We start from the raw sequence: 26,139 nt of genomic DNA on the forward strand, positions 1-26,139 counted from the left end.
AGCATGGTAATTAAGTAGGAAGCAGGAAGTTTGGGTGAAAAAAAATGATGACATTTAAAAAGCAGGAATTGCATTGAGAACTTTTTTACCCAACTCAGAGGAACGACAGAGTGCATGAATCGCCTGCGATTACAAGTCGAACAAGGGTTGATCTTGCTGTGGGGAAGTCATGGCAGCAGTTGTAAGTAGTACTCGGAGCTTAAAGCTTCTTCTCCGTGTATCAGACGCTTTACTGAGGCAGCTTTTTCAGAGCTGTACAGAACTTTGCTGAGGCCACAGCTGGAGTGCTGTGTGCAGTTCTGGCCGCCACATTGTCGGAAGGATGTGGGAAGGGGTGCAGAGGAGATTCCCCAGGATGCTGCCTGGGATGGAACATTTAAGTTATGAAGAGAGGTTGGATAAGCTTGGGTTGTTTTCGTTGGAGCAGAGAAGACTGAGGGGCGACCTGATTGAGGTGTACAAGATTATGAGCGACATGGATTTTACATGGATTTTAGTAAGGCGTTTGATAAGGTCCCCCATGGTCGGCTTATGATGAAAGTGAGGAGGTGTGGGATAGAGGGAAAGTTGGCCGATTGGATAGGTAACTGGCTGTCTGATCGAAGACAGAGGGTGGTGGTGGATGGAAAATTTTCGGACTGGAGGCAGGTTGCTAGCGGAGTGCCACAGGGATCAGTGCTTGGTCCTCTGCTATTTGTGATTTTTATTAATGACTTAGAGGAGGGGGCTGAAGGGTGGATCAGTAAATTTGCTGATGACACCAAGATTGGTGGAGTAGTGGATGAGGTGGAGGGCTGTTGTAGGCTGCAAAGAGACATAGATAGGATGCAAAGCTGGGCCAAAAAATGGCAAATGGAGTTTAACCCTGATAAATGTGAGGTGATTCATTTTGGTAGGACAAATTTAAATCTGGATTACAGGGTCAAAGGTAGGGTTCTGAAGACTGTGGAGGAACAGAGAGATCTTGGGGTCCATATCCACAGATCTCTGAAGGTTGCCACTCAAATGGATAGAGCTGTGAAGAAGGCCTATAGTGTGTTAGCTTTTATTAACAGGGGGTTGGAGTTTAAGAGCCATGGGGTTATGCTGCAACTGTACAGGACCTTGGTGAGACCACATTTGGAATATTGTGTGCAGTTCTGGTCACCTCACTATAAGAAGGATGTGGAAGCACTGGAAAGAGTGCAGAGGAGATTTACCAGGAATGCTGCCTGGTTTGGAGGGTAGGTCTTATGAGGAAAGGTTGAGGGAGTAGGGCTGTTCTCTCTGGAGCGGAGGATATTGAGGGGAGACTTAATAGAGGTTTATAAAATGATGAAGGGGATAGATAGTGTGAACATTCAAAGACTATTTCCTCGGGTGGATGGAGCTATTACAAGGGGGCATAACTATAGGGTTCATGGTGGGAGATATAGGAAGGATGTCCGAGGTAGGTTCTTTACGCAGAGAGTGGTTGGGGTGTGGAATGGACTGTCTGCAGTGATAGTGGAGTCAGACACTTTAGGAACATTTAAGTGGTTATTGGATAGGCACATGGAGCACACCAGGATGATAGGGAGTGGGATAGCTTGATCTTGGTTTCAGATGAAGCTCGGCACAACATCGTGGGCCGAAGGGCCTGTTCTGTGCTGTACTGTTCTATGTTCTATGGACAGAGTGGATAAGGAGCAGCTGTCATCCACACTTGTACCAACAGAGGGAGTCTGCTAGCAAGAGAATAATAATAGTAAAAGATCCATGCTTAGCAGCTTGTGCAGATCTAGGGTGGGATTTTCCGTGCAACCCAGCCGTGTGTTCCTCGGCAGACCCTGCTTGTCCCCCTCACCCCAAGTGGTTTCCTTCAAAATTGAACCCGGACAGAGCGAGATGGCGTGCATCATGGCCAAACATGTCCCTGTCCTCATGGTGTTTGTTATGCCATTTTCTGGTGGTGGTTTTGCCAGTGTTTGTCCTGGCTATGATGATGCACTGTGTTCGTTATAACTCCTTCACAATTTACATTAATGATTCAGACTTTGGAATTAAAAACAGTTTCTAAACTTGCACTGGTCGCAAATCGGTTGCAGGATATTGAGTACTGAGGAGGCCTGCAGGGAGGTATTAATAAGTGTCTCGGGGGCTGTCGCAATGTTTTTTCTCGTTGTATTTGAAACTATTATTCCCCTCAGGAAGCCAGACAAAGTCACAGAATGGTGCAAGATGGGTTATTGACAACTGCAGCGCTACAGGACTCTGACTAAACCATTCAAACTAGCCAGAGTGCTGAATTCAGAAATACACAAGCAATTTTCATTTCAAATTCGATTAACATATACCAATAAAAGTATAGGAGATATCCAAAGATGTGCGGGTTAGATGGATTGGCCATGCTAAAAAGCCCCTTAGTGTCCAAAGATGTGCGGGTTAGGTGGATTGGCAATGCTAAATTGCCCCTTAGTGTCCAAAGATGTGTGGGTTAGGTGGATTGGCCATGCTAAATTGTCCCTTACTGCCCAAAGATGTGCAGGTTAGGTGGATTGGCCATGCTAAATTGCCCCTTAGTGCCCAAAGATGTGCAGGTTAGGTGGATTGGCCATGTTAAATTGTCCCTTGGTGCCCAAAGATGTGCAGGTTAGGTGGATTGGCCATGCTAAATTGTCCCTTACTGCCCAAAGATGTGCAGGTTAGGTGGATTGGCCATGCTAAATTGTCCCTTAGTGCCCAAAGATGTGCAGGTTAGGTGGATTGGCCATGCTAAATTGCCCCTTAGTGCCCAAAGATGTGCAGGTTAGGTGGATTGGCCATGCTGAATTGCCCCTTAGTGCCCAAAGATGTGCAGGTTAGGTGGATTGGCCATGCTGAATTCGTGGGACTGTGGGGATCAGCCAGGGGAGATGTCCTGTGTAAGATACTCTGTCAGTGTGTTGATGCAGACTCAATGGGCCGAATGGTCTCCTTCCGTATGTAGGGATTCTATGAATTCTATGGAAAGTGGTCAGTCTTGTTGTAAATTATTTAAATAATAAATGTTTATCAAACTTCAAAACACACAAAAGAAGCAGCAGTGAAGAACAACATTTAGAATGAACTACAAAAATGGCTGCCCTGACAGTATGCTTATTTATCATAGAATCCCTCCAGTGCAGAAGGAGGCCATTTGGCCCATCGAGTCTGTACTGACCACAATTCCACCCAGGCCCTATCCCCATAACCCCATGTATTTACCCGAGCTAATCCCCCGACACTAAGGGGCAATTTAGCATAGCCAATCCACCTAACCTGCACATCTTTGGACACTAAGGGACAATTTAGCATGGCCAATCCACCTAACCTGCACATCTTTGGACACTAAGGGACAATTTAGCATGGCCAATCCACCTAACCTACACATCTTTGGACACTAAGGGGCAATTTAGCATGGCCAATCCACCTAACCTACACATCTTTGGACATTAAGGGACAATTTAGCATGGCCAATCCACCTAACCTGCACATCTTTGGACACTAAGGGACAATTTAGCATGGCCAATACACCTAACCTGCACATCTTTGGACACTAAGGGACAATTTAGCATGGCCAATCCACCTAACCTGCACATCTTTGGACACTAAGGGACAATTTAGCATGGCCAATCCACCTAACCTACACATCTTTGGACACTAAGGGACAATTTAGCATGGCCAATCCACCTAACCTGCACATCTTTGGACACTAAGGGACAATTTAGCATGGCCAATCCACCTAACCTGCACATCTTTGGACACTAAGGGACAATTTAGCATGGCCAATCCACCTAACCTACACATCTTTGGACACTAAGGGGCAATTTAGCATGGCCAATCCACCTAACCTACACATCTTTGGACATTAAGGGACAATTTAGCATGGCCAATCCACCTAACCTGCACATCTTTGGACACTAAGAGACAATTTAGCATGGCCAATCCACCTAACCTACACATCTTTGGACACTAAGGGACAATTTAGCATGGCCAATCCACCTAACCTGCACATCTTTGGACACTAAGGGACAATTTAGCATGGCCAATCCACCTAACCTACACATCTTTGGACACTAAGGGACAATTTAGCATGGCCAATCCACCTAACCTACACATCTTTGGACACTAAGGGGCAATTTAGCATGGCCAATCCACCTAACCTACACACCTTTGGACATTAAGGGACAATTTAGCATGGCCAATCCACCTAACCTGCACATCATTGGACACTAAGGGACAATTTAGCATGGCCAATCCACCTAACCTACACATCTTTGGACACTAAGGGACAATTTAGCATGGCCAATCCACCTAACCAGCGCATCTTTGGACACTAAGGGGCAATTTAGCATGGCCAATCCACCTAACCTGCACATCTTTCAGACTGTGGGAGGAAACCGGAGCACCCGGAGGAAACCCACACAGACACGAGGAAGAACGTGTAGACCCCATACAGACAGTGACCTGAGCCGGGTCCCTGGCGCTGTGAGTGAGCAGTGTTGACCACTGCGCCACCGTGCCGCCCCAATCTCAAATCCAAATCTATCTGTTAACCTGAACTCCGAGGATCCACCTTCCCCAAAACAACATCCCATAGGTTTTGACAATGTGAGCCAAATGCAGCAAATAATTACCACACAGGACCTGTAGTTTTCCTTCAGGAACCCTTATTCGAGTAGAATCACAGAAACCCTACAGTGCAGAAAGAGGCCATTCGGCCCATCGAGTCTGCACCAACCACAATCCACCCAGGCCCTACCCCCATATCCCTACACATTTACCCACTAATCCCTCTAACCTACACATCTCAGGACACTGAGGGGCAATTTTAGCTTGGCCAATCAACCTAACCCACACATCTTTGGACTCATGACACAGACAGACTCCTTTCCTGCACCTCAACCTGATTCTCTCTGAGATAGCTCTGCTTTGCAATGGGTGTGGCTATGATCTAGCTCTCTCGACTGCTCGGCTCCACTTTGCTTCATCAGGTATCTGTTTCACCCGGCTACTGGGCTAATCACCAAGTGTGAATTCCTCAATGCAACTAAACCCCTGTCTGCTTCTTTTATTAACCCTTTCTTTGATTTTCATTTCATTCCAACTTCACAACACCTCTTTGACAAAGTTTTTGATCATCTGTCGAACTGCGAATTTTATGTATTTGATTTACCGCTGAGCAGTGATACCAGTTTCTAAGTGAACGCGATCTTTCTTTAAAGAGTTTTAAACATATCTCTAAAACCCTTGTTCCCTTGCATCTAAGGTTCGCCTCTGCTCGCCTGTTGACTTTCCTCAGATGTGGAGATACCAGCGTTGGACTGGGTTGGGCACCGTAAGAAGTCTCACAACACCAGGTTAAAGTTTATTTGGAATCGCGAGCTTTCGGAGCACTGCTCCTTCATCCGGCGATTGGAGAGGTAGGTTTCACAAACACGGCATGTATAGACCACGACACAATTACAGGATAATGGTTGGAATGCGAGTCTTTCCAGATAATCAAGTCTTTCCAGGTACAGACAGTGCGAGTGGAGAGAGGGTTAATCACAGGTTAAAGAGGTGTGAACTGTCTCCAGCCGGGACAGTTAGTAGGATTTTCCAGGCCAAATGGTGGGGGTTACACGGAGTGTGACATGAACCCAATATCCCGGTTTAGGCCGTCCTCATGCGTGTGGAACTTGGCTATCAGTTTCTGCTCAGCGATTCTGCGTTGTCGTGTGTTGTGAAGGCTGCCTTGGAGAACGCTTACCCGAAGATCAGAGGCTGAATGCCCGTGACCGCTGAAGTGTTCCCCCGACAAGAAGGGAACAACTCCTGCCTGGTGATCGTCGCGTGGTGTCCGTTCACCCATTGTCATGGCGTCCACATGGTCTCACCAATGTACCATGCCTCGGGACATCCTTTCCTGCAGTGCCTGAGATAAGCATTGACCGAGTCACATGAGAATCTACAGTATACCTGATAGGTGGTGTTCTCGAAGAGTGATTACTTGTCAAGACTCACATTCCAACCATTATCTTGCAGTTATATCTTTGCCTATACATGCCGTGTTTGTGAACCCAAGTTTCCACTCACCTGATGAAGGAGCAGTGCTCTGAAAGCTCGTGACTCCACATAAACCTGTTGGACTTTAACCTGGTGTTGTGAGACTTCTTACTGTACTTTCTTCTGAGTAAACGCCCAGGTTTAACCAATCAGACACAGTGAGCATGGATTAGTTCCCAGACTCACATAATCAAACATGGAACAATTGAACACTACACATTCAGTATATCTTTTTCTGCTGTGAAGCCCCTTGGGAAATTTCTCCATGGCAACGGGCGCTACGAAAATGCAGGGTGTCGTTGCAGTTTCCACGTTTACTTCCTGTGGCATCCGATGGTGAATTAGCAAGGCTGAGGAAGGCTGCCCAGTGGCATTTTCCTCTGACGTTGCTGCACGGTGGCACAGTGGTTAGCACTGCAGCCTCACAGCGCCAGGGACCCGGGTTCGATTCCCGGCTCGGGTAATTGTCTGTGTGAAGTTTGCACGTTCTCCCCGTGTCTGTGTGGGTTTCCTCCGGGTGCTCCGGTTTCCTCCCACAGTCCAAAGGTGTGCAGATTAGATGGATTGGCCATGCTTAATTGCCCCTTAGTGTCCAAAGATGTGTAGATTAGGTGGATTGGCCATGCTAAATTGCCCCTTATTGTCCAAAGATGTGTAGATTAGGTGGATTGGCCATGCTAAATTGCCCCTTATTGCCCAAAGATGTGTAGATTAGGTGGATTGGCCATGCTAAATTGCCCCTTATTGTCCAAAGATGTGTAGATTAGGTGGATTGGCCATGCTAACGTGCCCCTTAGTGTCCAAAGATGTGTAGGTTAGGTAGATTTGTCACGCTAAATTACCCCTTAGTGTCCAAAGATGTACGGGTTAGGTGGACTGGCCATGCTAAATTGCCCCTTAGTGTCCATGGATGTGCAGGTTAGGGTGATTAGTGGAGGAAATACATGGGGTTTCTGGGATTAGAACTGAGATGAGGAGGAATTTCTTCAGCCAGAGGGTTTGGTGAATCTGTGGAACTCACAGCCACAGAAGGCTGTGGAGGCCGGGTCATTGAGTGTATTTAAGACAGAGATAGATAGGTTTTGATTGGTAAGGGGGGTCAAAGGTTAGACATAGACGTAGAACAGTACAGCACAGTACAGGCCCTTCGGCCCTCGATGTTGCGCCGAGCTTTGTCCGAAACCAAGATCACGCTAACCCACTCCCTATCATCTTGGTGTGCTCCATGTGCCTATCCAATAACCGCTTGAAAGTTCCTAAAGTGTCCGACTCCACTATCACAGCAGGCAGTCCATTCCACACCCCAACCACTCTCTGAGTAAAGAACCTACCACGGACATCCCTCCTATATCTCCCACCATGAACCTTATAGTTATGCCCCCTCGTAACAGCTACATCCACCGAGGAAATAGTCTCTGAATTTCCACTCTATCTATCCCCCTCATCATTTTATAAACCTCTATTAAGTCACTTCTCATCCTCCACCGCTCTAAAGAGAAAAGCCCTAGCTCCCTCAACCTTTCCTCATAAGACCTACCCTCCAAACCAGGCAGCATCCTGGTAAATCTCCTCTGCACTCTCTCCAGCGCTTCCACATTCTTCCTATAGTGAGGTGACCAGAACTGCACACAATATTCCAAATGTGGTCTCACCAAGGTCCTGTACAGTTGCAGCATAACCCCACGGCTCTTAAACTCCAACCCCCTGTTAATAAACGCCATCACACTATAGGCCTTCTTCACAGCTCTATCCACTTGAGTGGCAAACTTTAGACATCTGTGGATATGAACCCCAAGATCTCTCTGTTCCTCCACATTCCTCAGAACCCTGCTGTTCACCCTGTAATCCGCATTCAAATTTGTCCTACCAAAATGAATCACCTCGCACTTATCAGGGTTAAACTCCATCTGCCATTTTTCGGCCCAGCTCTGCATCCTATCTATGTCTCTTTGCAGCCTACAACAGCCCTCCACCTCGTCCACTACTCCACCAATCTTGGTGTCATCAGCAAATTTACTGACCCATCCTTCAGCCCCCTCCTCCAAGTCATTGATAAAAATCACAAATAAGCAGAGGACCCAGCACTGATCCCTGCGGTACACCGCTGGTAACTGGTCTCCAGTCTGAAAATTTTCCATCCACCACCACCCATTGTCTTCTATGAGATAGCCAGTTATTTATCCAATCGGCCAAATTTCCCTCTTTATGGAGAAAAGGCAGGAGAATGGGGTTGAAAAACTTACCAGCCATAATCGAAGGTGGAGTAGACTCGATGGGCCGAATGGGCTCATTCTGGTTCTATACCTTATGGTCTTACAATTCCCCAAACTTACAGCCTCAGAAACAGGCCCTTTGGCCCATCCATCTGTTATCCGACTGTAAACCTAACCCTCTTCCCAGATACTTACCTTCGCATGACAAAGCAAAGGACAGGAGTCGACTCAAATTCACTTCTCAGAATCGTTTCTCTTTATTCCACACTTTAGGCACCAATATTTCAATCAAAACTCACAACAGTTGCAACACTTTAACTCATTTAACGTTAATGCACGTAACTCTTACTTTAATTTTTAACTGAAAAAAAATACTACCCGGTTTTGAGTGAACTGGCCAGGGCTGTTCCCCGATGTAGATCTTCCCTCATGGTTCTTCTCTGAAGATGTTCTCCAGGTTATACTTTGCCAAGGTGAGTCTGCTCCTATATCTTGTGATAGGGCCTGGATACGATGCCCTGTCGGAGAGTGGATTCAATGATTCTAACCTGACCTCCTTGAGGGGAGGAAGTCAAGTCAAAGTGTGAACAAGGGACTGAGATGTCAGGGTCCAGAAGGTGTGCTTGACTGCAGAACGTCAGAGCAGGCGGCCATTTTTAACCCATCTTCGCGTAGCCGCTGTTTTGTTTTTTGCTCGGCTGTGCTCTGGTTAATGGATAATGTGCTCTCTTGCCAGGAGGAAGGGTGTGTGAAGGTGGACCGCATCAGGTCCCTCCAGAGCGACGTAGAAGAAGTAAAGACCATCATGTCTGAAAATATCGACCGTATCCTGGCTCGCGGAGAGAAAGTGTACGACCTTATGAAAACGACCAAGGATCTACAAGCCAGTGTAAGCTCGCGATTATTAAACGGGCCCTCTTAGATCAATGAATCATGGAGTACGCAAGAGGCTCTTTGGCCCATCATATCAGCACCAGCACGCCTAACCTCCTACCTAATCCCATTCACTTGGGCCACAGCCTTGAATATGGCCAAATGGGCGGCATGGTGGCACAGTGGTTAGCACTGCTGTATCACAGCCAGGGGCCCAGGTTCGATTCCTGGCTTGGGTCACTGTCTGTGTGGAGTTTGCACATTCTCCCCGTCTCTGCGGGGGTTTCCTCCGGGTGCTCCGGTATCCTCCCACAGTCCACAAAACGCGCTGGTTAGGTGCTAAATTCTCCCTCAGTGTAACCCGAAGAGGCGCCGGACTGTGGCGACGAGGGGATTTTCACAGGAATTTCATTACGGTGTTAATGTCAGCCTACTAGTAACACTAATAAATAAACTTAAACTTAGCATGGAGCCAATGAGTTGATTGGCCACCCTCTTACCCTCAAGACACCAGAATATTTCACCCTCTGCCAAAAACCACAACAGACGATCATGGCATCATCCTGCCAGTATTCCTATCCTTGGAGTTCTTGATGGGGACAGTGTAGAGAGAGCTTTACTCTGTATCTAACCCCGTGCTGTACCTGTCCTGGGAGTGTTTGACAGGCACAGTGTAGAGGGAGCTTTACTCTGTATCTAACCCCGTGCTGTACCTGTCCTGGGAATGTTTGATGGGGACAGTGTAGAGGGAGTTTTACTCTGTATCTAACCCCGTGCTGTACCTGTCCTGGGAGTGTTTGATGGGGCTCAGTGTAGAGGGAGCTTTACTCTGTATCTAACCCCGTGCTGTACCTGTCCTGGGAGTGTTTGATGGGGCTCAGTGTAGAGGGAGCTTTACTCTGTATCTAACCCCATGCTGTACCTGTCCTGGGAGTGTTTGATGGGGGACAGTGTAGAGGGAGCTTTACTCTGTATCTAACCCCGTGCTGTACCTGTCCTGGGAGTGTTTGATGGGGACAGTGTAGAGGGAGCTTCACTCTGTATCTAACCCCGTGCTGTACCTGTCCTGGGAGTGTTTGATGGGGACAGTGTAGAGGGAGCTTCACTCTGTATCTAACCCCGTGCAGTACCTGTCCTGGGAGTGTTTGATGGGGACAGTGCAGAGGGAGCTTTACTCTGTATCTAACCCCGTGCTGTACCTGTCCTGGGAGTGTTTGATGGGGACAGTGTAGAGGGAGCTTCACTCTGTATGTAACCCCGTGCAGTACCTGTCCTGGGAGTGTTTGATGGGGACAGTGCAGAGGGAGCTTTACTCTGTATCTAACCCCGTGCTGTACCTGTCCTGGGAGTGTTTGATGGGGACAGTATAGAGGGAGCATCACTCTGTATCTAACCCCATGCTGTACCTGTCCTGGGAGTGTTTGATGGGGGACAGTGTGGAGGGAGCTTTACTCTGTATCTAACCCCGTGCTGTACCTGTCCTGGGAGTGTTTGATGGGGACAGTGTAGAGGGAGCTTTACTCTGTATCTAACCCCGTGCTGTACCTGTCCTGGGAGTGTTTGATGGGGACAGTGTAGAGGGAGCTTTACTCTGTATCTAACCCCGTGCTGTGCCTGTCCTGGGAGTGTTTGATGGGGGACAGTGTAGAGGGAGTTTTACTCTGTATCTAACCCCGTGCTGTACCTGTCCTGGGAGTGTTTGATGGGGACAGTTTAGAGGGAGCTTTACTCTGTATCTAACCCCGTGCTGTGCCTGTCCTGGGAGTGTTTGATGGGGACAGTTTAGAGGGAGCTTTACTCTGTATCTAACCCCGTGCTGTACCTGTCCTGGGAGTGTTTGATGGGGACAGTTTAGAGGGAGCTTTACTCTGTATCTAACCCCGTGCTGTACCTGTCCTGGGAGTGTTTGATGGGGACAGTGTAGAGGGAGCTTTACTCTGTATCTAACCCCGTGCTGTACCTGTCCTGGGAGTGTTTGATGGGGGACAGTGTAGAGGGAGCTTTACTCTGTATCTAATCCCGTGCTGTGCCTGTCCTGGGAGTGTTTGATGGGGGACAGTGTAGAGGGAGCTTTACTCTGTATCTAACCCCGTGTTGTACCTGTCCTGGGAGTGTTTGATGGGGACAGTTTAGAGGGAGCTTTACTCTGTATCTAACCCCGTGCTGTGCCTGTCCTGGGAGTGTTTGATGGGGGACAGTGTAGAGGGAGCTTTACTCTGTATCTAACACCGTGCTGTGCCTGTCCTGGGAGTGTTTGATGGGGACAGTGTAGAGGGAGTTTTACTCTGTATCTAACCCCGTGCTGTACCTGTCCTGGGAGTGTTTGATGGGGGACAGTGTAGAGGGAGCTTTACTCTGTATCTAATCCCGTGCTGTGCCTGTCCTGGGAGTGTTTGATGGGGGACAGTGTAGAGGGAGCTTTACTCTGTATCTAATCCCGTGCTGTGCCTGTCCTGGGAGTGTTTGATGGGGGACAGTGTAGAGGGAGCTTTACTCTGTATCTGACTGTGGTGAACCATCGTTGGTTACCACTGGGGGTTGTTCTTAGGTTACTGTTGGGTTAGGGTGTTGTCACTGTGGGGGTTGTACAATGTTGTTGGGTTAGGGTGTTTACCTGTTGTTAATGTTATTATGGCACATCCCGGTGGGGCCCCGCCTCCGGAGGAGAGGTATAAGACCCTCTGCTCCGGCAGGACCCCTTCAGTCTGAACTGGTGTATTCGTGTTAGTAGTTCCATTGTTAGACAATAAAAGCCTTCGATACTGAAGCCTTGTTCCACGTGCTTGATTGTCGCGCATCAATTTTATTGTCTAACAGAAAACTCTCAGCTGTACAAAAAAAAGAGTATGGAACAGATCTTGAAACCAGATCGTCTGGCGTTGGACCCACGTGCGGTCGGTGCCGCTAACACCTTCGACCACTGGTGGAAGTGTTTCGAAGACTACCTGGCTGCCTCTGTGGCTATTACTACAAACAGCGACAAACTCCAAGTCCTCCACGCAAGGGTAAGCGACACGATTTATCTCGCGATTCGTGCGGCTCCCATTTACCCGAGGGCCGTCGAGCTCTTGAAGAAACGATACACGAAACCACCCAACGAGATACACGCTCGTTACCTCCTCGCTACACGACGTCGGCATCGGGCGAAACCATGGAGGACTACGCCAATGAGCTCCTGCAGCTTGCCAGGGGTTGCGATTGTAAAGACGTATCAGCCGAACAATACATGTACGACCTCGCCCGAGACGCGTTCGTAGCAGGGGTAGGGTCCTCGTACATCCGGCTTAAATTACTGGAAAAGGGGAACCTCGACTTGACCCAAGCGATGGAGATGGCTGAGATGCTGGAAGCGGCGTCGAAAAGCTTGGCGCTGTACCCCGAGGACCACGTGGAGTCAACGTGGCAAGAGCAAGCTCAGCTCCCTCCTCGCCCCGCAAACCCGCGCTCCCAGATCGATCCGACGACGGCGGCAGCTCCAGGTGGCCAGCGATGCTATTTTTGCGGTGGGGCCAAGCATCCACGGCAACAGTGTCCGGCAAGAACGGCAATCTGCAGCCAGTGCGGTAAAAAAGGCCACTACGGTAAAGTCTGCAGGTCGAAGTCCAAAAACGGCAGTGCAGCTTGTAACCCTCCAGAACGGAGACAATCTCCTTCGGCATCGCAGTACCCACGAGGTCCGACCACGTGCGAATCCAGGACGGCGCCATCGTGGCTGACGGAGGAGGAGGAAGACCACCAGGAGTCGCTGCGTTTGGCGCCCTCGCCCACGTGCGATTCATGGGGGCGGCCATCATGGTCCACGACGACTAGGAGCGACCAGCAGGGGTCCTCAGCATCAACATCGGCAGCATGCACTGATGCCCAGGGGCCAACGGTGGCGTCGATCTCCCTGGACCAGACTAAGCACCACAGGCTTGAGAATTCAATGATGGATGTAAAGGTAAATGGTCGAGCTGTGAATTGTCTGTTTGACAGTGGGAGCACCGAGAGTTTCATACACCCTGAAACTGCTAAAAGGTGTGGACTCCGGGTTCTCCCTGCCAAGCAGACAATTTCCATGGCATCACAGTCCCGGTCTGTACCGATCCAAGGACGATGTATGGTAACTCTAGAGGTACGGGGCACAATTTACGAGCAATACAGGCTCCTTGTGTTACCTCACCTTTGTGCGCCAATTCTCCTCGGACTAAATTTTATGGTCCACATGAAGAGTGTGATCCTACAGTACGGTGGGCCACTCCCTTCACTGGCAGTAGGGAATCAGCCGCAGCCTCCAAATTGCCCAAAGCGCCCCGCATGCAATCTTTCCACTCTGAAAATCAGTACACCACGGTAGCACAGTGGTTAGCACTGCTGCTTCACAGCTCCACTGTCCTGGGTTCGATTCCCGGCTCGGGTCACTGTCTGTGTGGAGTTTGCACATTCTCCTCGTGTCTGCGTGGGTTTCCTCCGGGTGCTCCGGTTTCCTCCCACAGTCCAAAGATGTGCGGGTTAGGTTGATTGGCCAGGTTAAAAATTGCCCCTTAGAGTCCTGGGATGCGTAGGTTAGAGGGATTAGCGGGTAAATATGTGGGGGTAGGGCCTGGGTGGGATTGTGGTTGGTGCAGACTCGATGGGCCAAATGGCCTCCTTCTGCACTGTAGGGTTTCTATGATCCCTATTTAAGAATCTGGTACCAGGCTGCAAGCCCATCGCTACTAAAAGTAGGCGTTACAGCGTTGAGGACCGGATCTTTATTAGACCTGAGGTTCAGCGGCTCCTCAAGGAAGGGATCATACAGGCCAGTGCTAGTCCGTGGAGAGCGCAGGTCGTGGTAGTCAAAAGCGGGAACAAACCTCGGATGGTCATCGACTACAGTCAGACCATTAACCGTTATACGCAGCTGGATGCGTATCCTCTCCCGCGCATTTCTGATATGGTCAATCAGATTGCGCAGTACCGAGTGTTCTCTACCATAGACCTTAAGTCCGCCTACCATCAACTCCCCATCCGCCCAGAGGACCGACAATATATGGCTTTTGAGGCGGATGGTCGTCTATACCATTTCCTCAGGGTTCCATTTGGTGTCACCAATGGGGTCTCGGTCTTCCAGCGTGCTATGGACCGAATGGTGGACCAGAACGGGTTGCGGGCTACATTCCCGTACCTGGATAACGTCACCATCTGCGGCCATGACCAGCAGGACCATGACACGAATCTCCAACACTTTCTGCGCACCGCATCTCGCCTGAATCTGACCTATAACAGGGAGAAGTGCGTATTCCGTACGCGCAGGTTAGCCATCCTCGGATACGTGGAGGAAAACGGGGTCATTGGCCCTGATCCAGACCGTATGCGCCCCCTTACTGAACTTCCCTTGCCCGCTAGCATGAAAGCACTGAGGAGATGCCTCGGGTTCTTTTCGTACTATGCGCAGTGGGTCCCCAACTACGCGGACAAAGCTCGTCCGCTCATCAAGTCCACGACCTTCCCACTTACGCCGGAGGCCCAATTGGCCTTCAAGGCTTTGAAAAGCGACATTTCGAAAGCCACGATGCACGCGGTGGATGAATCCATCCCTTTCCAGGTGGAGAGTGATGCATCTGATTTCGCCCTAGCCGCCACACTAAACCAGGCAGGCAGGCCCGTCGCGTTCTTTTCCCGCACCCTTCAAGGCCCCGAAATTCGGCACTCAGCGGTGGAGAAGGAGGCTCAGGCCATTGTGGAGGCAGTCAGACACTGGCGCCATTACCTGGCGGGGAAGCGGTTCACTCTGATCACGGATCAACGATCCGTGGCGTTTATGTTCAGCAACACGCAGAGGGGCAAGATCAAGAACGATAAGATCTTGCGGTGGAGAATTGAGCTCTCCACCTATAATTACGATATTATGTATCGTCCAGGGAAGCTCAATGAGCCCTCGGATGCCCTCTCGCGTGGAACATGCGCCATCATGCAGGAGGACCGCTTGAAGGCCCTCCACAATGACTTGTGTCATCCTGGAGTCACCCAACTCTACCATTTCGTCAAAGCCCGCAACCTGCCCTACTCGGTGGAGGATGTCAGGTCAGTGACGAGAAGCTGTCGGATTTGCGCAGAATGCAAACCACACTTTTATCGACCAGACCGGGCACAATTGGTCAAGGCCACTCGCCCTTTTGAGAGGCTGAGTGTGGATTTTAAGGGCCCCCTTCCCTCAACGGACCGGAACGTCTATTTCCTCAACATAATAGACGAGTACTCCCGGTTCCCGTTTGTTGTCCCCTGTGCGGACACGTCGACTGCCACCGTCATCAAGGCATTCAGTGAGCTTTTTACCCTGTTCGGGTACCCCTGCTACATTCATAGCGACAGGGGCTCGTCGTTCATGAGCAACGACTTGAGGCAATTCCTGCTCTCATTCGGGATTGCCTCTAGTAGAACCACGAGCTACAACCCTAGGGGTAACGGACAGGTGGAAAGGGAGAATGCTACAGTCTGGAAGGCTGTCCTACTGGCACTGAAATCCAGGGGCCTTCCAGTCTCCCGTTGGCAGGAGGTCCTTCCAAATGCGCTCCATTCTATCTGCTCCCTCCTGTGTACAGCAACCAATGCTACTCCCCACGAGAGGATGTTCTCATTCCCTCGGAAGTCGTCCTCGGGGATCTCATTACCAGCCTGGTTGGTGTACCCAGGACCCGTCCTTCTGCGGCGAGATGTGAGGGCTCGCAGGTCCGACCCCTTGGTCGAACCGGTCCAACTCCTCCACGCCAACCCTCAGTATGCCTATGTGGCATATCCTGACGGGCGAGAGGACACTGTCTCCATTAGAGACCTGGTGCCCGCAGGGGACGTAGCAACTCCTGTCGCTCCCATACCCCCTGTCACGGATCCCCTACTACTCATTTCTTCCCCAGACGTGGCGCGGTCAGCACCGGGACCAGTGCATAACAGTTCTACTCCCATGTACAGCTTGCCTGAGACTCGGAGATCGGCGCCACCACCGAAGGTTCCAGGATCCCCTGCACCATCGCCTCACCAGGGCCAACCGGCCCGGGAGTCCTTGAGGGGACAGCCGGACGTTGTTTTGGAGAGAACGCCACCGCAAGCATCTGCTCCGGTTTCACAACCGGTGTTGAGGAGATCACAGCAACGGTGCGGTCCTCCAGACCGTCTGGACTTGTGAATTTTGTACATATATGACCTGTTTTTTTTGCACCCCGCCGGCCTTGTTTATAAAGGAGGGGTGAATGTGGTGAACCATCGTTGGTTACCACTGGGGGTTGTTCTTATGTTACTGTTGGGTTAGGGTGTTGTCACTGTGGGGGTTGTACAATGTTGTTGGGTTAGGGTGTTTACCTGTTGTTAATGTTATTATGGCACATCCCGGTGGGGCCCCGCCTCCGGAGGAGAGGTATAAGACCCTCTGCTCCGGCAGGACCCCTTCAGTCTGAACTGGTGTATTCGTGTTAGTAGTTCCATGGTTAGACAATAAAAGCCTTCGATACTGAAGCCTTGTTCCACGTGCTTGATTGTCACGCATCACTGACCCCGTGCTGTACCTGTCCTGGGAGTGTTTGATGGGGACAGTGTAGAGGGAGCTTTACTCTGTATCTAACCCCGTGCTGTACCTGTCCTGGGAGTGTTTGATGGGGACAGTGTAGAGGGAGCTTTACTCTGTATCTAACCCCGTGCTGTACCTGTCCTGGGAGTGTTTGATGTGGTAAGTTTAGAGGGAGCTTTACTCTGTATCTAACCCCGTACTGAACCTGTCCTGGGAGTGTTTGATGGGGACAGTTTAGAGGGAGCTTTACTCTGTATCTAACCCCGTGCTGTACCTCTTCTGTCTTCTTACTGTGTTTGATGGGGACAGGGTAGACAGAGAATTGCTCTGTATCTAACCCCGTGCTGTACCTGTCCTGGGAGTGTTTGATGGCGACAGTGTAGAGGGAGCTTTACCCTGTATCTAACCCCGTGCTGTACCTGTCCTGGGAGTGTTTGATGGGGACAGTGTAGAGGGAGCTTTACCCTGTATCTAACCCCGTGCTGTACCTGTCCTGGGAGTGTTTGATGGGGACAGTGTAGAGGGAGCTTTACCCTGTATCTAACCCCGTGCTGTACCTGTCCTGGGAGTGTTTGATGGGGACAGTGTAGAGGGAGCTTTATTCTATATCTAACCCCGTGCTGTACCTGTCCTGGGAGTGTGTGATGGGGGACAGTGTAGAGGGAGATTTACTCTGTATCTAACCCCATGCAGTATCTGTCCTGGGAGTGTTTGCTGGGGACAGTGTAGAGGGAGATTTACTCTGTATCTAACCCCGTGCTGTGCCTGTCCTGGGAGTGTTTGATGGGGACAGGGTAGACAGAGATTTACTCTGTATCTAACCCCGTGCTGTACCTGTCCTGGGAGTGTTTAGTGGGGACAGTGTAGAGGGAGCTTTACTCTGTATCTAACCCCGTGCTGTACCTGTCCTGGGAGTGTTTGATGGGGACAGTGTAGAGGGAGATTTACTCTGTATCTAACTCCATGCTGTACCTGTCCTGGGCGTGTTTGATGGGGAAGAGTGCAGAGGGAGCTTTACTCAGTGTCTAACCCCGTGCAGTACCTGTCCTGGGAGTGTTTGATGGGGACAGTGTAGAGGGAGCTTTACTCTGTATCTAACCCCGTGCTGTACCTGTCCTGGGAGTATTTGAAGGGGGACAGTGTAGAGGGAGCTTTACCCTGTATCTAACCCCGTGCTGTACCTGTCCTGGGAGTGTGTGATGGGGGACAGTGTAGAGGGAGATTTACTCTGTATCTAACCCCATGCAGTACCTGTCCTGGGAGTGTTTGATGGGGACAGTGTAGAGGGAGCTTTACTCTGTATCTAACCCCATGCTGTACCTGTCCTGGGAGTGTTTGATGGGGACAGTGTGGAGGGAGCTTTACTCTGTATCTAACCCCGTGCTGTACCTGTCCTGGGAGTGTTTGATGGGGACAGGGTAGAGGGAGATTTACTCTGTATCTAATCCCGCGCTGTACCTGTCCTGGGAGTGTTTGATGGGGACAGGGTAGAGGGAGATTTACTCTGTATCTAATCCCGCGCTGTACCTGTCCTGGGAGTGTTTGATGGGAACAGTGTAGAGGAGCTTTATTTTGTATCTAACCCTGTGCTGCAGCTGTTCTGGGAGTGTTTGATGGGGACAGCGTAGAGGGAGCTTTACTCTGTATCTAACCCCGTGCTGTACCGGTCCTCGGAGTGTTTGATGGGGGACAGTGTAGAGGGAGCTTTACTCTGTATCGAATCCCGTGCTGTACCTCTTCTGGCTTCTTACTGTGTTTGATGGGGACAGGGTAGACGGAGATTTACTCTGTATCTAACCCCGTGCTGTACCTGCCCTGGGAGTGTTTGATGGGGACAGTGTAGAGGGAGCTTTACTCTGTATCTAACCCCGTGCTGTACCTGTCCTGGGAGTGTTTGATGGGGACAGGGTAGAGGGTGATTTACTCTGTCTCTAATCCCGCGCTGTACCTGTCCTGGGAGTGTTTGATGGGGACAGTGCAGAGGGAGCTTTACTCTGTATCTAACCCCGTACTGTACCTGTCCTGGGAGTGTTTGATGGGGACAGTGTAGAGGGAGCTTTACTCTGTATCTAAGCCCATGCTGTACCTGTCCTGAGAGTGTTTGATGGGGACAGTTTAGAGGGAGCTATACTCTGTATCTAACCCCGTACTGTACCTGTCCTGGGAGTGTTTGATGGGGACAGTGTAGAGGGAGCTTTACTCTGTATCTAACCCCGTGCTGTACCTGCCCTGGGAGTGTTCGATGGGGACAGTGTCGAGGGAGCTTTGCTCTGTATCTAACCGCGTGCTGTACCTGCTCTGGGAGTGTTCGATGGGGACAGTGTAGAGGGAGCTTTAGTCTGTATCTAACCCCGTGCTGTACCTCTTCTGTCTTCTTACTGTGTTTGATGGGGACAGGGTAGACAGAGAATTACTCTGTATCTAACCCCGTGCTGTACCTGTCCTGGGAGTGTTTGATGGGGAACAGTGCAGAAGGAGCTTTACTCAGTGTCTAACCCCGTGCAGTACCTGTCCTGGGAGTGTTTGATGGGGACAGTGTAGAGGGAGCTTTACTCTGTATCTAACCCCGTGCTGTACCTGTCCTGGGAGTGTTTGAAGGGGGACAGTGTAGAGGGAGCTTTACCCTGTATCTAACCCCGTGCTGTACCTGTCCTGGGAGTGTTTGATGGGGACAGTGTAGAGGGAGATTTACTCTGTATCTAACCCCGTGCTTTACCTGTCCTGGGAGTGTTTGATGGGGACAGTGTAGAGGGAGCTTTATTCTATATCTAACCCCGTGCTGTACCTGTCCTGGGAGTGTGTGATGGGGGACAGTGTAGAGGGAAATTTACTCTGTATCTAACCCCATGCAGTACCTGTCCTGGGAGTGTTTGCTGGGGACAGTGTAGAGGGAGATTTACTCTGTATCTAACCCCGTGCTGTGCCTGTCCTGGGAGTGTTTGATGGGGACAGGGTAGACAGAGATTTACTCTGTATCTAACCCCGTGCTGTACCTGTCCTGGGAGTGTTTGATGGGGACAGCGTAGAGGGAGCTTTACTCTGTATCTAACTCCATGCTGTACCTGTCCTGGGCGTGTTTGATGGGGAAGAGTGCAGAGGGAGCTTTACTCAGTGTCTAACCCCGTGCAGTACCTGTCCTGGGAGTGTTTGATAGGGACAGTGTAGCGGGAGTTTTACTCTGTATCAAACCCCGTGCTGTACCTGTCCTGGGAGTATTTGAAGGGGGACAGTGTAGAGGGAGCTTTACCCTGTATCTAACCCCGTGCTGTACCTGTCCTGGGAGTGTGTGATGGGGGACAGTGTAGAGGGAGATTTACTCTGTATCTAACCCCATGCTGTACCTGTCCTGGGAGTGTTTGATGGGGACAGTGTGGAGGGAGCTTTACTCTGTATCTAACCCCTGCTGTACCTGTCCTCGGAGTGTTTGATGGGGGACAGTGTAGAGGGAGCTTTACTCTGTATCGAATCCCGTGCTGTACCTCTTCTGGCTTCTTACTGTGTTTGATGGGGACAGGGTAGACGGAGATTTACTCTGTATCTAACCCCGTGCTGTACCTGCCCTGGGAGTGTTTGATGGGGACAGTGTAGAGGGAGCTTTACTCTGTATCTAACCCCGTGCTGTACCTGTCCTGGGAGTGTTTGATGGGGACAGGGTAGAGGGTGATTTACTCTGTATCTAATCCCGCGCTGTACCTGTCCTGGGAGTGTTTGATGGGGACAGTGCAGAGGGAGCTTTGCTCTGTATCTAACCCCGTGCTGTACCTGTCCTGGGAGTGTTTGATGGGGACAGGGTAGAGGGAGATTTACTCTGTATCTAATCCCGCGCTGTACCTGTCCTGGGAGTGTTTGATGGGAACAGTGTAGAGGAGCCTTATTTTGTATCTAACCCCGTGCTGTACCTGTCCTGGGAGTGTTTGATGAGGACAGCGTAGAGGGAGCTTTACTCTGTATCTAACTCCATGCTGTACCTGTCCTGGGAGTGTTTGATGGGGACAGTTTAGAGGGAGCTTTACTCTGTATCTAACCCCGTGCTGTACCTGTCCTGGGAGTTTTTGATGGGGACAGTGGAGAGGGAGCTTTACTCTGTATCTAACCCCGTACTGTACCTGTCCTGGGAGTGTTTGATGGGGACAGTGTAGAGGGAGCTTTACTCTGTATCTAAGCCCATGCTGTACCTGTCCTGAGAGTGTTTGATGGGGACAGTTTAGAGGGAGCTTTACTCTGTATCTAAGCCCATGCTGTACCTGTCCTGAGAGTGTTTGATGGGGACAGTTTAGAGGGAGCTTTACTCTGTATCTAACCCTGTGCTGTACCTGCCCTGGGAGTGTTTGATGGGGACAGTGTAGAGGGAGCTTTACTCTGTATCTAACCCCGTGCTGTACCTGCCCTGGGAGTGTTCGATGGGGACAGTGTAGAGGGAGCTTTGCTCTGTATCTAACCCCGTGCTGTAGCTGCTCTGGGAGTGTTCGATGGGGACAGTGTAGAGGGAGCTTTATTCTGTATCTCACCCCGTGCTGTACCTGTCCTGGGAGTGTTTGATGGGGACAGTGTAGAGGGAGCTTTACTCTGTATCTAACCCCGTGCTGTACCTGTCCTGGGAGTGTTTGATGGGGACAGTGCAGAGGGAGCTTTACTCTGTATCTAACCCCGTGCTGTACCTGTCCTGGGAGTGTTTGATGGGGACAGTGCAGAGGGAGCTTTACTCTGTATCTAACCCCGTGCTGTACCTGTCCTGGGAGTGTTTGATGGGGACAGTGTAGAGGGAGCTTTACTCTGTATCTAACCCCGTGCTGTACCTGTCCTGGGAGTGTTTGATGGGGGACAGTGTAGAGGGAGTTTTACTCTGTATCTAACCCCGTGCTGTACCTGTCCTGGGAGTGTTTGATGGGGACAGTTTAGCGGGAGCTTTACTCTGTATCTAACCCCGTGCTGTGCCTGTCCTGGGAGTGTTTGATGGGGACAGTTTAGAGGGAGCTTTACTCTGTATCTAACCCCGTGCTGTACCTGTCCTGGGAGTGTTTGATGGGGACAGTTTAGAGGGAGCTTTACTCTGTATCTAACCCCGTGCTGTACCTGTCCTGGGAGTGTTTGATGGGGACAGTTTAGAGGGAGCTTTACTCTGTATCTAACCCCGTGCTGTACCTGTCCTGGGAGTGTTTGATGGGGACAGTGTAGAGGGAGCTTTACTCTGTATCTTATCCCGTGCTGTGCCTGTCCTGGGAGTGTTTGATGGGGGACAGTGTAGAGGGAGCTTTACTCTGTATCTAACCCCGTGCTGTACCTGTCCTGGGAGTGTTTGATGGGGACAGTTTAGAGGGAGCTTTACTCTGTATCTAACCCCGTGCTGTGCCTGTCCTGGGAGTGTTTGATGGGGGACAGTGTAGAGGGAGCTTTACTCTGTATCTAACCCCGTGCTGTGCCTGTCCTGGGAGTGTTTGATGGGGACAGTGTAGAGGCAGTTTTACTCTGTATCTAACCCCGTGCTGTACCTGTCCTGGGAGTGTTTGATGGGGACAGGGTAGAGGGAGATTTACTCTGTATCTAATCCCGCGCTGTACCTGTCCTGGGAGTGTTTGATGGGGACAGGGTAGAGGGAGATTTACTCTGTATCTAATCCCGCGCTGTACCTGTCCTGGGAGTGTTTGATGGGAACAGTGTAGAGGAGCTTTATTTTGTATCTAACCCTGTGCTGCAGCTGTTCTGGGAGTGTTTGATGGGGACAGCGTCGAGGGAGCTTTACTCTGTATCTAACCCCGTGCTGTACCTGTCCTCGGAGTGTTTGATGGGGGACAGTGTAGAGGGAGCTTTACTCTGTATCTTATCCCGTGCTGTGCCTGTCCTGGGAGTGTTTGATGGGGGACAGTGTAGAGGGAGCTTTACTCTGTATCTAACCCCGTGCTGTACCTGTCCTGGGAGTGTTTGATGGGGACAGTTTAGAGGGAGCTTTACTCTGTATCTAACCCCGTGCTGTGCCTGTCCTGGGAGTGTTTGATGGGGGACAGTGTAGAGGGAGCTTTACTCTGTATCTAACCCCGTGCTGTGCCTGTCCTGGGAGTGTTTGATGGGGACAGTGTAGAGGCAGTTTTACTCTGTATCTAACCCCGTGCTGTACCTGTCCTGGGAGTGTTTGATGGGGACAGGGTAGAGGGAGATTTACTCTGTATCTAATCCCGCGCTGTACCTGTCCTGGGAGTGTTTGATGGGGACAGGGTAGAGGGAGATTTACTCTGTATCTAATCCCGCGCTGTACCTGTCCTGGGAGTGTTTGATGGGAACAGTGTAGAGGAGCTTTATTTTGTATCTAACCCTGTGCTGCAGCTGTTCTGGGAGTGTTTGATGGGGACAGCGTCGAGGGAGCTTTACTCTGTATCTAACCCCGTGCTGTACCTGTCCTCGGAGTGTTTGATGGGGGACAGTGTAGAGGGAGCTTTACTCTGTATCGAATCCCGTGCTGTACCTCTTCTGGCTTCTTACTCTGTTTGATGGGACAGGGTAGACGGAGATTTACTTTGTATCTAACCCCGTGCTGTACCTGCCCTGGGAGTGTTTGATGGGGACAGTGTAGAGGGAGCTTTACTCTGTATCTAACCCCGTGCTGTACCTGTCCTGGGAGTGTTTGATGGGGACAGGGTAGAGGGTGATTTACTCTGTATCTAATCCCGCGCTGTACCTGTCCTGGGAGTGTTTGATGGGGACAGTGCAGAGGGAGCTTTACTCTGTATCTAACCCCGTGCTGTACCTGTCCTGGGAGTGTTTGATGGGGACAGGGTAGAGGGAGATTTACTCTGTATCTAATCCCGCGCTGTACCTGTCCTGGGAGTGTTTGATGGGAACAGTGTAGAGGAGCTTTATTTTGTATCTAACCCTGTGCTGCAGCTGTTCTGGGAGTGTTTGATGGGGACAGTGTAGAGGGAGCTTTACTCTGTATCTAACCCCGTGCTGTACCCGTCTTGGGAGTGTTTGATGGGGGGACAGTGTAGAGGGAGCGTTACTCTGTATCTAACCCCGTGCTGTACCTGTCCTGGGAGTGTTTGATGGGGACAGTGTAGAGGGAGCTATATTCTGTATCTAACCCCGTGCTGTACCTGTCCTGGGAGTGTTTGATGGAGGACAGTGTAGAGGGAGCTTTACTCTGTATCTAACCCCGTGCTGTGCCTGTTCTGGGAGTGTTTGATGGGGACAGTTTAGAGGGAGCTTTACTCGGTATCTAACCCTGTGCTGTACCTGTCCTGGGAGTGTTTGATGGGGGACAGTGTAGAGGGAGCTTTACTCTGTATCTAACCCCGTGCTGTACCTGTCCTGGGAGTGTTTGATGGGGGACAGTGTAGAGGGAGCTTTACTCTGTATCTAACCCCATGCTGTACCTGTCCTGGGAGTGTTTGATGGGGGACAGTGTAGAGGGAGCTTTACTCTGTATCTAACCCCGTGCTGTACCTGTCCTGGGAGTGTTTGATGGGGACAGTGTAGAGGGAGCTTTACTCTGTATCTAACCCTGTGCTATATACATGTCCATTGTGTGAGGGTTAGTGAATGGGACTTGATGGTTTGAGTTATAAGGAGAGGCTGGATAGACTGGGACTTTTTCCCCTGAAGCATAGGAGGCTTAGGGGTGATCTTATAGAGGTCGATAAAATAATGAGGGGCACAGATCAGCGAGATAGTCAATATCTTTTCCAAAGGTAGGGGAGTCTAAAACTAGAGGGCAGAGGTTTAAGGTGAGAGGGGAGAGATACAAACAGGTCCAGAGAGGCAATGTTTTCACACAGAGGGTGGTGAGTGTCTGGAACAAGCTGCCAGAGTTAGTCGTAGAGGCGGGTACAATTTTGTCCTGTAAAAAGCATTTAGACAGTTGCATGGGTAAGATGGGTACAGAGGGATTCATCGAGTATCAGAGAATTCTACAGTGCAGGAGGAGGCCATTCGGCCCATCGGGTCTGCACCGACCACAATCCCACCCACGCCCTATCCCTATAACCCCATATATTTACCCTAGCTAGTCCCCCTGACACTAAGGGGCAATTTAGTATGGCCAATTCACCTAACCTACACACCTTTGGAGTGTGGGAGGAAACCGGAGCACCCAGAGGAAACCCACGCAGACACGGGGAGAATGTGCAAACTCCACACAGACAGTGACCCGGGAATCGAACCCGGGTCCCTGGAGCTGTGAGATGGAAGTGCTAACCACTGTGCCACCATGTCGCCCCAGATATGGGCCCGGATATGGGCCAAACGCGGGCAATTGGGACTAGCTCTGTGGTTAAAAAAAGATGGGGCGGCATGGACAAGTTGGGCTGAAGGGCCTGTTTCCATGCTGTGAAGCTCTATGGCTGTATGAGTGATTGTTAAGAGAGTGAGTACAACAGCCCCTGATTCAGTACAACAGCCCCTGTTTCAGTACAACAGCCCCTGTTTCAGTACAACAGCCCCTGTTTCAGTACAACAGCCCCTGATTCAGTACAACAGCCCCTGATTCAGTACAACAGCCCCTGTTTCAGTACAACAGCCCCTGATTCAGTACAACAGCCCCTGTTTCAGTACAACAGCCCCTGTTTCAGTACAACAGCCCCTGTTTCAGTACAACAGCCCCTGATTCAGTACAACAGCCCCTGTTTCAGTACAACAGCCCCTGATTCAGTACAACAGCCCCTGTTTCAGTACAACAGCCCCTGTTTCAGTACAACAGCCCCTGTTTCAGTACAACAGCCCCTGTTTCAGTACAACAGCCCCTGTTTCGGTACAACAGCCCCTGATTATGTTACTTTCCTGTTCTGTTGCAGTCGGAGAACTTTAAGACGACCTCACAGAAAGTGGCCCGGAAGTACTGGTGGAAGAACACCAAGATGATTATCTTGCTTGTCGTCATTGTCGCTGTCATCTTGACATTTATCATTCTTATTGCTACAGGAGTCATCCCAACCTAACCTCTACACTTCACCCGTGGTCTTGAGTGGTGGAAGGAGGAAGTATTTTATTCTTTGTGGCTCTCTCGGTTACCCTGTCCATTCTGCGCTGTACATTTTCAGGGCAAACCCCCTTCGCTGTACACAACCCTGCAAAAAAATCCCTTGTAAAAACTTACTGATGTAAATGTTGATTCAATAAAATATTAGGAAGACTGGATATTTTTTCTGGTGAATTTTAAACTCATCCAGGCTCGAAGATGGAATACTTTGCATCAAGCACTCCCAGGACAGGTACAGCACGGGGTTAGATACAGAGTAAAGCTCCCTCTACACTGTCCCCCATCAAACACTCCCAGGACAGGGACAGCACGGGGTTAGATACAGAGTGAATCTCCCTCTACTCTGTCCCCATCAAACACTCCCAGGACTGGTACAACACGGGTTTAGATACAGAGTAAAGCTACCTCTACACTGCCCCATCAAACACTCCCAGGACAGGTACAACACGGGGTTAGATACAGAGTAAAGCTCCCTCTACACTGTCCCCAATCAAACACTCCCAGGACAGGTACAGCATGGGGTTAGATACAGAGTGAAT

The 26,139-nt window shown here is 50.3% G+C and overlaps 1 protein-coding gene across 2 annotated transcripts; it reads left to right on the forward strand.

Annotated features, from left to right (window-relative positions):
• LOC144510077 (vesicle-associated membrane protein 8-like) lies at positions 1-25,758 on the forward strand. 2 transcript variants are annotated; one of them, XM_078239316.1, is made up of 3 exons: positions 1-181; positions 8,977-9,129; positions 25,416-25,758. In XM_078239316.1, the coding sequence occupies exons 1-3, from the start codon at positions 170-172 to the stop codon at positions 25,557-25,559; spliced, it is 309 nt and encodes a 102-aa protein (XP_078095442.1). In that variant the 5' UTR covers positions 1-169; the 3' UTR covers positions 25,560-25,758. The 2 variants fall into 2 exon arrangements, with proteins under 2 accessions (XP_078095442.1, XP_078095441.1); XM_078239315.1 differs by lacking the exon at positions 1-181 and having other exon boundaries at positions 8,953-9,129.
• The last annotated feature ends 381 nt before the right edge of the window (positions 25,759-26,139 follow it).

Source organism: Mustelus asterias, chromosome 22, assembly GCF_964213995.1.
Source record: "Mustelus asterias chromosome 22, sMusAst1.hap1.1, whole genome shotgun sequence".
NCBI lineage: Eukaryota > Metazoa > Chordata > Chondrichthyes > Carcharhiniformes > Triakidae > Mustelus > Mustelus asterias.